Below are 17,006 nucleotides of genomic sequence, written 5' to 3'. Positions count from 1 at the left end.
TGTAACTATGTTGGAACACTGAATGAAGCTGCACCTGAAGTATAGTTTTTTGTTTGCTTGTTTGTTTGTTTGCATCTTTTGTTTTTGTTTTTTTCCTTTTTCCTTTTTTTATATATATATTTTTTATTAGTATTATTATTTTAATTCTCTTCTCTATATTAACATTCTATATCTTTTTCTGCTGTTTTGCTAGTTCTTTTCCTAAATCGATGCAAATGTACTAAGAAATGATGATCATATATCTATGTGATGATACTAAGAATTACTGAGTGCACGTGTAGAATGGAATGATTTCTAAATGTTGTGTTAATTTCTTTTCTTTTTTTTTGATTACTAAAAAAAAAATCTGTAGTGCTTCTATACACTAGCAATGAACAAGCTGAGGGGGAAATCAAGAAACGAATTCCATTTACAATTGCAACTAATACTTAGGAATAAATTTAACTAAAGAGACAAAAGACCTATACAAAGAAAACTACAAAAAAATGTTAAAAGAAATCACAGAAGACCTAAATAGATGGGAGGGCATACCGTGTTCATGGATTGGAAGACTAAATATAGTTAAGATGTCAATCCTACCTAAATTGATTTACAGATTCAATGCAATACCAATCAAAATCCCAACAACTTATTTTTCAGAAATAGAAAAACCAATAAGCAAATTTATCTGGAAGGGCAGGGTGCCCCGAATTGCTAAAAGTATCTTGAGGAAAAAAAACGAAGCTGGAGGTCTCACGCTGCCGGACTTTAAGGCATATTATGAAGCCACAGTGGTCAAAACAGCATGGTTTTGGCATAAAGATAGATATATCGGCCAATGGAATCGAATACAGTGCTCAGATATAGACCCTCTCATCTATGGACATTTGATCTTTGATAAGGCAGTCAAGCCAACTCACCTGGGACAGAACAGTCTCTTCAATAAATGGTGCCTAGAGAACTGGATATCCATATGCAAAAGAATGAAAGAAGACCCGTATCTCACACCCTATACAAAAGTTAACTCAAAATGGATTAAAGATCTAAACATTAGGTCTAAGACCATAAAACAGTTAGAGGAAAATGTAGGGAGATAGCTCATGAAACTTACAATTGGAGGCGGTTTTATGGACCTTAAACCTAAAGCAAGAGCACTGAAGAAAGAAAGAAAGAAATGGGAGCGCCTCAAAATTAAACACTTTTGTGCATCAAAGAACTTCATCAAGAAAGTAGAAAGATAGTCTACACAATGGGAGACAATATTTGGAAACGACATATCAGATAAAGGTCTAGTATCCAGAATTTATAAAGAGATTGTCCAACTCAACAACAAAAAGACAGCCAACCCAATTACAAAATGGGAAAAAGACTTGAACAGACACCTCTCAGAAGAGGAAATACAAATGGCCAAAAGGCACATGAAGAGATGCTCAATGTCCCTGGCCATTAGAGAAATGCAAATCAAACCCACAATGAGATATCATCTCACACCCACCAGAATGGCCATTATCAACAAAACAGAAAATGACAAGTGCTGGAGAGGATGTGGAGAAAGAGGCACACTTATCCACTGTTGGTGGGAACGTCAAATGGTGCAACCACTGTGGAGGGCAGTTTGGTGGTTCCTCAAAAAACTGAATATAGAATTGCCAAACGACCCAGCAATACCATTGCTAGGTATCTACTCAGAGGACTTAAGGGCAAAGACACAAACGGACATTTGCACACCAATGTTTATAGCAGTGTTATTTACAATTGCAAAGAGATGGAAACAGCCAAAATGTCCATCAACAGACGAGTGGCTAAACAAACTGTGGTATATACATACAATGGAATATTATGCAGCTTTAAGACAGAATAAACTTATGAAGCATGTAATAACATGGATGGACCTAGAGAACATTATGCTGAGTGAGACTAGCCAAAAACTAAAGAACAAATACTGTATGGTCCCACTGACATGAACCGACATTAGAGAATAAACTTGGAATATGTCATTGGTAAAGAGACCATCAGGAGTTAGAAACAGGGTAAGATAATGGGTAATTGGAGCTGAAGGGTTACAGACTGTGCAACAGAACTAGATACAAAAACTCAAAAATGGACAGCACAATACTATCTAATTGTAATGTAATTATGTTAAAACACTGAATGAAGCTGCATCTGAGCTATAGTTTTTTTTGTTTGTTTGTGTTTTTTTTCCCTTTTTTATATATTTTTAAATTTTTATTATTATTTTCATTTTTTTCTCTATATTATCATTCTATATCTTTTTCTGTTGTTTTGCTAGTTCTTTTCCTAAATCGATGCAAATGTACTAAGAAATGATGATCACACATCTATGTGATGATATTAAGAATTACTGATTGCATTTGTAGAATGGAATGATTTCTAAATGTTGTGTTAGTCAATTTTTTTTAATTAAATGGCATTTAAGATATCTATTTTCATATTTTCAAAATTAAATGTAAGGATATAGCATTTTACACTCTCTTACATAAAACATTTTATAATAGCAAGTCAGAAGTCTGTTAAAGGATCTTTGGAATTCCCAGTTTAAAAGAAGATTGCAAAATCTGTTTATTGGAATAATATTTTTGGAAAGCAACTTAACATACATCAAGAGCCATAAAAAATATTCACACATTTTTATCTTTCACGGTCATGTAATGCTTGAGAATTTTTTTTTTTACTTTTTAATTGTATAGTATAACATACACAAAGCAAAGAAATAAAAAAGCAGTAATTTTCAAAGCACTCTTCAACAAGTAGTTATAGGACAGATCCCAGAGTATGTCATGGTATACATACGATCCTTTCAGATTTTTCCTTCTAGCTGTTCCAGAATATAGGAGGCTAGAGGGCTTAAATATTTATCACCACAATTGGCTTTTTTCCCTTCTTTTTTTGTGAAAAATAACATATATACAAAAAAGCTATACATTTCAAAGCACAGCACCACAATTAGTTGTAGAACATATTTCAGAGTTTGACATGGTTTACAATTTCACAATTTTAGGTTATTATCTTTTAGTATAGAAACTAGAGACTAAAAGAGATATCAATTTAATGACTCAGCATTCATATTCATTTGTTAAATCCTACCATCTCTGTATAACTCCACCATCACCTCTGATCTTTCCATCCCTCTCTTTAGGGGTGTTTGGGCTATGGCAATTCTAAATTCTTGATACTGGAAGGGTCTGTCCCTAATATGGGGTAAGGAACTGGAACTATCTGATGTTCTGGAGAGGGTGGGCTAGGTTTCAGGACTTATCTGGACCAGGGACCCATCTGGAGGTTGTAGGTTTCTGGAAAGTTATTCTAGTGCATGAAACCCTTGTGGAATCTTATATATTGTTCTAGGTGTTCTTTAGGATTGGCTAGAATGTTCCTGGTTAGGGGTTGGCAGGTTATGAGAGGTAGCAAGGTCTAAATGAAGCTTGCATAAGTGCAACTGCCAGAGTAGCCTCTCAATTCTATTTTAACTCTTTCTGCCATTGATACTTTATTCATTACACATCTTTTTCCCCTTTTGTCAGGATGGAATTGTTGTCCCCATAATGCTTGGGAATTTAACATAATAGTTTTAAGAGAAGTAAAAAAAAATCTCTGCAGAAAGTTTCTCACTGTAATATCTTTAAAAGCAATTAAATGAAAATAATGTAAATGTCTAATAATAAAAGAGGCAATTTAATAAAGTACAGAATATTGTATATACACTAGGATATTTACAAAGGTGGTAATAACATGAACAAATAATAACAAAATAAGGTCGGAAAGAAAACTAGAATATGAAAAGTGTACATACATATGCCTAAATACAAATATGCAGGCATATGACACTGGAAAGGACTTTAATGATGAAGTCATAAAGAGATTTAAATTTCTTCTTTTGATGCTATGACAATGTTTTGCAATAAATAAAAATTTACATTGGGGATGGAAAAAAGAAACAAAGAACTTTGTCTTTCAGAAGCTAAATGTGAGAAATGTAATCTCCACCTTTCTAAAAATTTGCCTAGTCTTAATTTGTTGGCACAAAACTGTAAAATTCGAAAAAGCACAACAATGAAGTTAAGGATTTTTCAACTATCCTTTTACTTTTAGGCCAAAACTACTAACTTTCTAACGATCTAACAAAGAGTTTAAGGCAGCTTACAAACGGATATAAAATATAATGACAAAAATAAATTAAATTCAGAAGAAATAAAAATAACAAGGTAGATATACATAGATAGAGACAGGCCGATATGGGATGATTTCCAACATAGAGTCAAGTGAAAAAAAAAAAACAAAATACCGAACAGTACATTCTACCACCTTTCTTTAAAAAAGGAAGAAGAAAAGAACAAGAACATATGGTCCTGTATTTTGTATATATACCAACTACTTCTGTAACCATGCAGGGGAGGCAGAGGGCAGGGTGGGAGGAAGAATCAACAAACAAGGGCCAAGACAAAACAGAGCCAGCAACAGAGTAAAAAATCATACAGAACCAATGTTAAGATACTTACATTTTAAGAGCAGGCCAGAAATTTAACTGTAAGCCTTCCAGCAGCCAACACAAAAAGGGAGACCTTACTACTTGCAATGTTGATGAGAAAAACAATTCAATTGCTCATGAAACTTATTACCATTATTGGTACCAAGAAGAGGGAAATTTCTCCCTTTGGGTCTTTATAAAAGAACACTGGAAACTGTAGTAATTAATGTGCCTAAAATCAGTTGCAATGAGAAACAATCATTATTTTCCCCAAGGTAAGGTAATGGTCTATGATGGCTGGGTTCTGGTATCCACCTGGCCAAACGATTATGCCCAGCTGTCTGGTCAGGCAAGGACTGGCCTGACTGTTGCTGCAAGGCTATTTCATGGCTGCTTGATTAAATCATCTGCCAGATGATTGTATCCGTGGCTGAGTATACCTGTGATAAACTAAGGAGTGTCTCCCAAAATGAGATAATCCAATCCGTTGAAGGCTTTTCAGGAAGGAAAGACTTTCACTGCTTCTTCAACCAGGAGCCTCTCCTGTGGAATTCATCCAGACCTTTCACTGGAGCCACCAAATTCACAGACTGCCCTATGAATTTTGGACTCTTCTGCTCCCCCAGTTGCATGAGACACCTTTATAAATCTCATATTTACTGATCTCTCCTGTTGGTTGTGTTTCTCTCAAGAACCCTGACTAACACATGGTTGTATGGCGATATTTAACACTTTATCATACAGCCACTATGTGTTTTAATTTAGTTGACTAAAACCTTACCTGGGTTCCATTTGATGGTGTTACAGGGGTAACTGATGAGAATCTAGGGTTTGTGACAGAAGATCTGGAAACAAATGAAGGATGGTCTAGAGCTGAGGTAGACGATGTCGACGTTTCAGAGGGAGGTGGGTTCTCTTGCATGTGGGGTAGGACATGATCTACTACCCATCCAGAGTAAGAAGACAGCATGGGGAGAGAGATACATTCTTCTAAAACATCCTAGAGAGAAAAGGAGGGTTAAGCCCAACTTGCATGTCAAGTGATCGTAAGCAATCAAAAATAATTTTCTCCTTATAATTCCCTATGCACCTTATTGAAAAACTAAAAAGGGCCTAAATAAATAAATATCAAAGACTCAAAGTAATCATATTAACAATCAGAGATTAAGAGATAGCACAGTGGTTCCTTGATAATGACCCTGATTTCTATTCTTTTAATGAATATCACATTTAATAACCCTAACTACAGAAGAAAACGAACCATGCACAAATTTTTTACTAATGTAAACTTGAAAGCAACCTAAATAAACACTGGAATAGAACACTAGAATTTTTATAGTAAACTTATAGTACATGCAATCAACAGAATATTAGTCATTTTAAAAATACTAATTGTGAATCCTATGTAATAACATATTTAAGATTCAATTATAAGTGAAAAAACAAAAGCATAAGTACAATACTTTACGTATACGATGTATACAATTACAACTATGTAAAATAAAAATAAATACAACTGTATTAAAGAATATAAAGGAAATGTATCAGAAGATATGAGTGTAGTGTGACATATTTCTCCTTATTTCTGTCCTTAAATTTTCTGTATTTCCTAAATTTTTTATGCTCTTATAATTTCTTTAATGAAAATAAGAAGCACATTTAAAAATATATAGAATGTGATTACTTATGTGAAAGCCATGGGCTTAAATAAAATGTGATTTACAGTAAAAAGACTACAAAACAATTCCTAGACATGCTCCAATATTTGTGTGGACAAGTTATTCAACTGTATCAGTTAACTATTTTCTCTAAAATTTGGTGTACAGTGCTTTCAACCAGAGAAGCTAATATTTTAATTCTAGTTCAAAGTACACAGCAGGTTGGTGGAAGCGGCAATTGCCCCTACTTCCACCACCTCCACCCTGGTTGCTTGCCAGTTGGCGGCTTTGGTGGGGAAGGGTACAGTAGTTTGTAGACACCAGCCCCTGCCTTGGAGAAGGTGAATGGGAGTGGAATATTAGATAAAAATAGATTTTGTAATCTCTGCATTGTGATTTTTGGCTCCCCAGATATGCCAGTCTCACTATGTGGGGAAAGCTCATGCTAAAAAGCTAAAGCACTTAATGGGCAACTATGATCAGACTACTCCACCAAGTTCTCAGCCTGGTAAGGAGACTCCCTTGTTGTTAACCTAATGAAGAATTCAAAGAAAACACATAACTTTTTTCAGGACGAACTTGAAGATTATATCAACATTCAGAAAGTCAGGGACTTAGAGCCAGAAAGATGAGAGAGGACTATTTGGAAACCAATGGGTACAAAAAAGAGGTTAACTCTAGACCCAGTAATAGAATGAGCAAAGACTCTCATCTGAAACTGCCCAGAGCTACCGACAATCATACAATGTCTCACAGTGTGTTATGACAGCAGACTGAGACCAGCCTCTCTGAACTACTGTAAGCTTCCCAGGGACTACTCAGAAAAGCCAGTACCCCTAGACATTAGTCAGCAAGAATATAACTTTGGCTCCTATAATGTAGAACCTGGAGTTTACAAGCACCTTTCCTTAGAAAACAGCACAAGTTCCCACCAAGCCAGACATAAACAGACACATGAGAAGAGAAAAAGGCACCAGGAACAAAGAGAAAAACGAGAGGAGGAGCAGCCCAAGCATAAGAGGGAAAAAAGTTATGAAGAAATGGATTTAGACAAATATAGGAGCATCCACAGAAAGAAAGCAGAGATGGAAACAGTTTGGGTACAGAAAAATTTAAGAATTGAAAGGAGAAAAAACCCTGAAATACAGCCTCTAAAAATGAGGAACATAAGCATAGAAAAGAGAAAAAAGAACAAGGCCAAGAAAGGACAGAGGAGGAAATGTTTTGGTACCAGTCCGTCCTCAGATTCTGAAGCTATTTATTTGGTTCTTCCAAAGTTGAACTGGAAAAAGTAGCTGAGGGAGTTGGTTTCATGAAGTTTGAAACCTTATATGACCAGGTATTTCAACTTCCAACAACAAACAAGTGAACAGAAAATAGTATGTTTGCTCCCCAACACACAAATTTACTTTTCCTAGTGTGCTGGCTTGAAAGGAAGTGTGCCCCCTAGAAAAGCCATGTTTTAATCAAAATCCCATTTCATAAAGGTAGAATAATCCCTATTCAATATTGTATGTTTGAAACTAATCAGATCATCTCCCTGGATGATGTGATTTAGTCAAGAGTGGCTGTTAAACTGGGTTAGGTGATGACATGTCTCCACCCATTTGGGTGGGTCTTGATTAGTTTATTGGAGTCCTACAAAAGGGGAAATGTTTTGGAGAATGAAGGAGATTCAGTGAGAGCAGAATAACATAGCCATGAGAAGCAGAGTCTACCAGCCAGCGACCTTTGGAGATGAAGAAGGAAAATGCCTCCCAGGGAGCTTCATGAAACAGGCAGGCAGGAAAAGAAGCTAGCAGATGATACAGGAAAAGAAGCTAGCAGATGATACCATGTTCACCATGTGCCTTTCCAGATGAAAGAGAAACCCTGACTGTGTTCGCCATGTGCCTTCTCACTTGAGGGAGAAACCCTGAACTTCATCGGCCTTCTTGAACTAAGGTATCTTTCCCTGGATGCCTTTGATTGGACATTTCTATAGACTTGTTTTAATTGGGACACTTTCTCGGCCTTAGAAATGTAATCTAGCAATTTATTAAATTCCCCTTTTAAAAGCCATTCTGTTTCTGGTATATTACATTCCAGCAGCTAGCAAACTAGAACACCTAGTTTTCTAAAAGTATTACATTTTTCTTACATATAATGTAACTTCCCTTAATGAAAGTGGCTCTTCTTTTGTCAAATTGCTATGACAGCGGAACTGTTTTTTCTTGGGAGGTCTTTTATGATAAATTGGAGCATTAATAGGCTTTGTAGAATCTATTTCTTTTTTTTTTTAAATACCAAAAAAACACCAAATAAACATAAACATTCCTATTTTGATCATTCTGTTCTACATATATAATCAGTATTTCACAATATCATCACATAGTTGCATACTCATCATCATGATCATTTCTTGGAACATCTGCATCTACAGAATCTATTCTTGATTGGGTTTTAGTTTTGGTGGGGTATTTTCACATTTGTTAGTTTTCTCCCTGAAGCAATTTAGATAATTTTTTTCTTTGTTATTAGATCTAATGCAATATATTTTCTAGGTTGGAAAATGGAAAACGAGTTACATTATCATATTAAGCTTAGGTTACATATAATTTTAAAAGTTATCAAAAAGTCTTGATACAAAGTCAGTTTATATCCTGGAAATGTTTATAATCAAGTTCTAATTTCCACCAAAAAAAAAAAGCACACAGCAAATTTTGGCACAGACCTTTACTCAATGTCAGGAAGCATTACCAGGAAACCCTAGAAGGTGAGGAACATTACAGAGAAACACTATAAAGTGGTTAAGGGCATTGAGTTTGGAACCAGTCTTTCTTGGTTGAATTCTATTTATCTACATAATGGTGGGCAAGGTACCTAACCTTCATGTACCTCACCTTCAACATTTCTAGGAAGAGTAAATGAGCAATTCATGTAAAGGACTTAGTACAGTGCCTGGCACATAAATGCTCAATAACTGCAAGCTATTATTTTATCTAGATCAGTGTTTCTCAAACTTGGCCAATTTTAGTCCCAGATGACATTTCGCAATGTCCTGGAGACATTTTTGGTCATCATGAGTGGAAAGGTACTACTAGCATCTAGTGGGTAGAAGTTAGGAAAGCTGCTAAACATTCTATAATGCACAGGGCAACAGCCCTTCACAACAAAGAGTTACATTACCTAGCCCAAAATGTCAATTAGTGTCAAGGTTGAGAAATCCTCATTCAGATCATAGGTATATATTATAATAAAATCAACCAATATGCAAACCATGGTGAACAGTCTGGACACTGAAGCAATCATATTGATATGCACCCTTTAAATAGTAATGGACTGATGAGCCTCAATAAATCTCAGAGTGATATGGACAGTGAATAAAGAAATTCTTGCAAAATTCCTTTGTGGAAATGGGGAGAAAGGGGGAAATATTCAGGTTCCCCATTTGGAAAATTTACAATAATCTTGCAAGCAGTGGGGATAACAAATAAATAGGTTGAGCCCTTGATCTTGGAGTTCACCCCATGAAAAAATAGGCTAAGTCTACTTAAAATCAGACTTAAGAGTCACCCCTAGAGATGCTCTTTAGTTGCTCAGATGTGGCCTCTCTCTAAGGCAACATGGCAGGCGAACTCACTGCCTTCTCCCTCTATGTGGGACACGACTCTCAGGGGTGTAACACTCCCTGGCAACATGGGACAGAAATCCTGGGATGAGCTGGGACTTGGTATCCAGGGATTAAGAAAACCTTCTTGATCAAAAGGGGAAAAAGAGGAATGAGAAAATAAAGTGTCAGAGTGTCAGTGGCTGAGAGATTTCAAACAGAGTTGAGAGGTTATCCTTGAGGTCATTCTTATGCATTATATAGATATCCCCTTTTAATTTATGGTGTGTTGGAGTGGTTAGAGAGAAGTACCTGAAACTGTAGAGCTGTGTTCCAGTAGCCTTGTTTCTTGAAGATGATTGTATAATGATACAGCTTTTACAATGTGACTGAGTGATTGTGAAAACCTTGTGTCTGATGTTCCTTTCACCTAGGGTATGGACAGATGAGTAAAAAATACGGATAGAAATAAATAAATAACAAAGAGGACAAAGGTTAAAATAAATTGGGTAGATGGAAACACTAGTGTCAATGAGAGGGAGGGGTAAAAGGTATGGTATTATGAATTTTTTTTTCTTTTTATTTTTCTGGAATAATGTAAACGTTCTAAAAAATGATCATGGTATGAGGAAGAACAAAGGAATGTCATTACTGCAGGGTACTGAAAATAGATGGTAATTAAATTTTAAATTTTCAACTTATTGTGAGACTAAAGCAAAAAATGTTTATTTGGTACAAAATTTATATTTTTACTAGTTCATCTCCTAATATAACTTATGTAGATAGTTGCTTGAACAACATAAGTACATGGAACCTCGGGTAGGACATGAGATTTTGTTGGTTTGTCCAGAGTGATGCCCCGATGAATCCCAGAGTGATTTGATCAATGAGTGGAAAAGTATTGAGAACGGGGGAAAACTCAACCTCCCCAAGTTGAATTCTTGATATTCTCACAAGCAGTGTGGACAACCAAACGCACAGGCTGAGCCCCCAGTCTTGGGGTTTGTTCATATGAAACTTAACCCCACAAAGGAAAAAGGATAGGTCAAGCCTACTTAAAATTAGGCCTAAGAGTCACCCCCAAGAGAACCTCTTTTATTGCTCAGATGTGGCCTCTCTCTCCAGCCAATACAACAAGCAAACTCACCACCCTCCCCCTGTCAACGTGGGACATGACTCCCAGGGGTGTGGACCTTCCTGGCAACGTGGGACAGAAATCCCAGAATGAGCTGAGACTCAGCATCAAAGGATTGAGAAAAACTCTAGAATGAGCTGAGACCCAGCATTAAGGGATTGAGAAAACCTTCTCTACCAAAAGGGGGCAGAGTGAAATGAGATAAAGTATCAATGGCTGAGAGATTCCAAACAGAGTCGAGAGGTTATCCTGGAGGTTATTCTTATGCATTAAGTAGATATCATCTTGTTATCCAAGATGTAATGGAGAGGCTGGAGGGAACTGCCTGAAAACGTAGAGCTGTGTTCCAGTAGCCATGTTTCTTGATGATGACTGTATAATGATATAGCTTTAACAATGTGACTGTGTGATTGTGAAAACCTTGTATCTGATGCTCCTTTTATCTACCTTGTCAACAGACAAATAGAATATAGGGAATAAAAATAAATAGTAGGGGGAACAAATGTTAAAATAAATTTAGTTTGAAACGCTCATGATCAATGAAAGGGAGGGGTAAGGGGTATGGTATGTAAAATTTTTTTTTCTGTTTTCGTTTTATTTTTCTGTTGTCTTTTTATTTCTTTTTCTGAATTGATGCAAATGTTCTAAGAAATGATCATGATGATGAATATGCAACTATGTGTTGATATTGTGAATTACTGATTATATATGTAAAATGGAATGAGCATATATCAGGAATGTTTGTGTTTCTTTCTTATAATTTTTTTAATTAATAAAAATATTTTTTAAAAATGATCATGGTAATAAATATACAACTATGTGATGGCATTTTGAGCCACTGATTGTATACCATGCATAGAATATTTGTATGTTAAGAATGTTTTATGTTAAGTTTTATCAATAAAAATATTTTAAAAAAACACGCACATATATTAGAGGCTGCAAGGGTAGTTCAGTGGTAGGATTCTCACCTGCTGTGCAGGAAATCCAGGTTCTATTTCTGGTCTGTGCACTTAAAAAAAAAAATTCAATAAATGGTACTTCAATAACAGGATAGTCACATGGAATCCCAACCATACAGCATACAAAAACAAAAACAAATTAGAAATAATGCTGTCACAATACCTTTTGCTTATTCCTTATATCAAAATAAATTCTAGGGGCAAAGTTTCAATGTAAAAAATAAAGCCACATGTTACGAAAATACCAATTACAAACAAAAATTCAAGCAATAAACTGGAAAAAATACATACAGATCACAGATAAAAGGCTAGTATCTCTAGTACATTAAAAAAAAAACACTTAAAAATTAGGGGAAAAAATAGAAAAACAAAAGAAAAAAAAATTAGGGGAAAAAACACCAAAACTCCAATGAGAAAATGGGCAAAAGACACACAATCAATTCATAAATAGAAACATATAATTGGTTCTTAAAGATATGAAAAGATGCTCAGCCTCATTCAAGTGAAGTGCATATGAAAGCTACACTAAGATTACATAAATGAATATCACTGTTCTTAGAAATATACATGGAAGTATTAAGGGCTCAAGGAATATGGTGTATACAATCTGCTCTCAAATGTTTAGAAAATAGATAATGTATATATCTATAGATAGATGTATAGATAGAATGATACAGCAAATGTAACAAAATGTTAAAAGTTAGTGACTCTGGGTAATGGGTGGGGGAAATGTTCTCTGTATGGGTTTTTGTATTATTTTTGCAAGTATCCTATAAATTTGAAAATATTTCAAAATAAAAAGTAATAAAAAAACTAAACTAAATTGAGATCTCATTCCTACCAATTAGATTAGTAAAAATTAAAAAGGATGACAACATATTGTTGGCAAGGCTGTCCACTAACAGGCACAGTCATGCATTGCTGACTGGAATGCAAATTGGTACATTCATTAAGGAGGGGAATTTGGCAGAATCTAACTACTTATGTGTTTACTTTTTGACCCAGCTGTTTAGGAGTTTATCCTGATAATACATTTCCCACAAAATGAAACAGAGATAGTCGTCATAATACTGCTTGAAATTGCAAAATACTGGAAACAATCTAAATATTCATCCATAGGAGAGTAGTTGATTTAAAGATGACATTCCACACAGTGGAATTCTATGCAAAGGAGAAAAAAAAATGAACAGATAAGAGTGATACCAAGGATATAGTAAGTAAAAAAAGACAAATGCAAAAGAGTTATTGATAGTATTTTGGGTATGAAAGAAAAGGAAATAAGAAAACATACATCTATTTGCTCATTTATGCAAAAAGAATCACAGGAAAGATAAATCAGAAATTAATGAGATTAGTTACCTACGGGAGTGGCTGAGAACTCATGGGAGTAGGGGAGAGCCATTTCTCCAGGTATATAGTTTTCTGTATAGTTCTAATATTATAATCATCTTAATGTTTTACATATTCAAAACAAATAAACAGAAAGCTGGAGCAGGACTCACAGCCAAGAGGAGGGAGAAGCAGGAGGAGGAAGAATAGGAAAAGGAGGAGGAAGAGCCACTGCCGCCTGACCGGGGGGATTATTTATTAAAGAGACCACATCATGCCTGAGTAAAAGCTAGTGGCTCTTGGTTCAGGAAGCACAGGGAAATCTGCTTTGATAGTTCAATTTGTTCAGGGAATTTCTGTTGAGAAATATGATGCAACATTAGAAGATTCCTAAAGAAAGCAAGTTGAAGTAGACTGCCAATGGCGTATGCTTGAAACCCTGGATAGTGCAAGGACAGAAACTTACAGCAATGAGGGATTTGTATATGAAGAATGGCCAAGGGTTTGCACTAGTATATTCTATTACAGCTCAGCCCACATTTAATGACTTACAGGGCCTGAGGGAACAGATTTACAGGTTAAGGACACAGAAGAGTTTTCAACAATTTTGCTTGGCAACAGATGTGACGTAGGAGATAAGCAAGTAGTTGGCAGAGAATAGGGTCAGAATTTAGCAAGAGAGTGGTATTACTGTGCTTTTTAAGAATCTTCTGCAAAAAGAGGGCGGTGCAGCAGTGGCTCAGTGGCAGAATTTTCACCTGCCAAGCTGGACACCCAGTTCGATTTCCAGAGCCTGCCATGCCAAAAAAAAAAAATCTTCTGGAAAAAGAATAAATATTGTATGGTCTGTTTTAGAAAATAATTATAAGAAAGTTGGGGCCTGGATTGTGGGCTCTTATGGCAGACACATTTAGTCCGGAGCTGTAATCATTCTTTCTAGATTTGGAAAGGCTGTGCTGTATATATATATAATATATATTATATATATATTATATATATATATAACCTGGTATTTCCTTGGAATATTGTGTACCTGAGTGACACCTAAGACTCAGAGCAACAGTTCTGCAGGTCTGAAAGTCAGTATTGCCACTTGCAACAACTATTGAAGAAGGGAGACTGGGCTTCAATTAGAGATAAGAATGAAGCCAATTGGGTCCGAACTAAGGTAAATCAGAATACAGGGGTAAGGATGACACTATCTGTACTTCAGAACGTTGCCTATTCCATGAGACCAAAGGAGGAGAGGTTTATTCTGTCCAAAACCTAGATTTTCTGGAGCACATATTTAACTCAATCTGTCTGGACAGATCATTTAAACAACCCAAACACATGGAGCCCAGGAAGTGAATGAGGGTTTGCAATTCTGTACAGTTTAATGTAATACATGGATGCAACCCAGAGTATATTGAGCAGATAATTAAAAAGTATTGGCAATGTCCCTTGGGGGATGGGAGAAAAGATATGAGTGATTAAGTTTTACCATTGGGGAAACCTCTGATACTGTCTCAAACATTAGGGACTCCCAAGTCAATAGGTCAAGCCCTTAAACTTGAGGTGTCCTCTTGTGAAGCTCATTTATGCACCAAGAGAAGCTAAGCCTACCTATAGCTATATGTAAGAGCTATTTCCAGAGGACTTCTTTCGTTGCTCAGATGTGGTCTCCTTCTCTCTAAACCCAACTCTACAAGTAAAATTACACTCCCCTCTATATGGGACATGACATCCAGGGGTGAAAGTCTATCTAGCGAGGTGGAATATGAATACCAGGGAATATGAATCACAGTGCCCTGGCACTGTGGGATCAATAATGCCTGCTTGACCAAACAGAGAGAAAGAATTGTAACAAAATGAGTTATAAGTGGCTGAGAGAGTTCAAACAGTGAAGAGGCTATTCTGGAGGCTACTCTTAAGCAAGCTTCAGCTAGATATTGCTATTTATCATGGTTTGCCAAACCCCAACCAAAACCATTCCTGCCAACTCTAAAAATCACCTAGGACTCTGAGATTCTACAAAAGTTCAATGCACTATGATTACCTTCCAGAAATCTACAACCTCCAGAAGGGTTCTTAGGCCAGATGAGTCCTGAAACTCAGAGAGGCCAGCCTCTCTAAGAAAATCAACTAGTTCCATCCCCCATACCATATTATCAACAGTCCTTTCCAACATGAAAAAGTTAGAATGGGCAGAGTACAAATACCCCAAAGATGAGGAAAAAGATCAAAGGAGGAAGAGGAGTTATAACAAAGATAGGATTTAACAAATGACTATGACTGTTGAATCATTATATCCATACTTCTTTCAGATTGCAGTGTTTTGGAGCACCTAGAAAGAAAAACCTGAAATTGTGGAACTGTAACCCATAGTAAACTCTGAAATCTGTTCCATAACTACTAGTTAAATCTACCTTGAAATTTACTTTTATATATTGTATATATGTTATATTTCACAGTAAAAAAATCTTCTATAAAGTCAAAGATCAATGTCAATGAGATATTTTTATGATCTGGTCAGACAGATAAATAGAAAAACACCAGTGGAAAAGAAGAAGCCTAAAAAGAAATCATGTCTGCTGCTCTAGACCAACAGTAAGCAGCAGCTGTGAGCCAGATTACAGAAATGAAGAACTGTTGCTTAATTGGAAAATGCCAGTACTCCTCACTGCAAATAAATCTGGGGCGGTGCATCGGTGGTTCAGTGGCAGAAGGAGACCCAGGTCAATTCCTGGTGCCTGCCCATGCAAAAAAAAAAAAAACAAAAAAAAAACACCTGAAGAGTCTTCTGTTTTATACATTATATGAAGAATTTAGATCTTGTATTGATTAGCACAAGTTCCCTAGAAAAAAAACTGCTCTTGGAAAATAAAACAATATTTCTCCTTTGCAACAACACTTACAACAGATGTGAAAATAAATATACTTGACTCTCTAATAAGATTATACAAGAGAATGGATGCATTTCAAATGTTAGCTATTGCTACTTAAATCAAATGATTTCACGTTGATCTTTTTACCATGATCCTTCCCTGTCATGCACTAAAAAGTTGAACAATTATGGGCAGTGCAATGGTGGCTCAGTGGCAGAATTCTCGCCTGCCATTCAAGACCCGGGTTCGATTACTGGAACCTGACCATGCCAAAAAAAAAAAAAAAAGCTGAACCATTATATTTTGTATTTGTAATGATACAGATTATGAAATTTCCCTTCAATTGATTGCAGCAGACAACTTTTTGAGTCAGCGACTTCATTCTATATTTTAAAAATTATGAAACATCAACCTGTCAATATATTCTAATTAAAGATGTACACAAAGCCTTGGAAAAATATAGGGAAAAAATGGGATAACTGATTTCTATGGCTTTCAAAGCTAACATTTAATATACTAAACCAACTTTAATACTGCCTCTTACGTTTTACTGTCAGATTAACTACAGCTTTTATGGATGATTAAATTTTAATACATTTTCAAAATAAATACATAAACAAACAAAATTAACAAGATTTAGGAAAAAAACAAAAATGAAGTGCAAACAAAAACAAACGGACCTAACTATATTTCAAATGAATAAAATAACCACATCCTGGGAGATGGGAATGGCAGTAGAACTTACTTTTGGAACTAATGGAACCAATAACTTTTTTTTTTCTGTTCTACATATATATTCAGTAATTCTCAATATCATCACATAGTTGCATATTCATCATTTCTTAGAACATTTGCATCAATTCAGAAAGAAATAAAAAGACAACAGAAAAAGAAAGAAAACAATAACAGAAAAAAAAGATTATACATACCATACCCCTTACCCCTCACTTTCATTTATCACTAGCATTTCAAACTAAATTTATTTTAACATTTGTTCCCCC

The 17,006-nt window shown here is 35.6% G+C and overlaps 1 protein-coding gene and 1 pseudogene across 3 annotated transcripts in view; one reads left to right on the top strand and one right to left on the bottom strand.

Annotated features, from left to right (window-relative positions):
• Positions 1-17,006, bottom strand: part of GLE1 (GLE1 RNA export mediator) — an 84,517-nt gene that overhangs the window by 64,791 nt on the left and 2,720 nt on the right. For 2 of the 3 annotated variants that reach the window (XM_077146468.1, XM_077146463.1), the window contains exon 2: positions 5,247-5,465. In XM_077146468.1, the coding sequence (XP_077002583.1) occupies positions 5,247-5,465 (219 nt within the window). Of the gene's footprint in view, positions 1-5,246; positions 5,466-10,024; positions 10,136-17,006 lie in introns of those variants that run through there. The other variant, XM_077146476.1, reaches the window with a different exon arrangement.
• On the top strand, positions 6,660-7,375 carry LOC143671355 (lysine-rich coiled-coil protein 1-like; annotated as a pseudogene).

This window comes from Tamandua tetradactyla, chromosome 2 (genome assembly GCF_023851605.1).
Source record: "Tamandua tetradactyla isolate mTamTet1 chromosome 2, mTamTet1.pri, whole genome shotgun sequence".
Taxonomy (NCBI): domain Eukaryota; kingdom Metazoa; phylum Chordata; class Mammalia; order Pilosa; family Myrmecophagidae; genus Tamandua; species Tamandua tetradactyla.
Note: the sequence above shows the minus strand (reverse complement) of the source record. Positions and strands in the feature narration are given on the sequence as shown.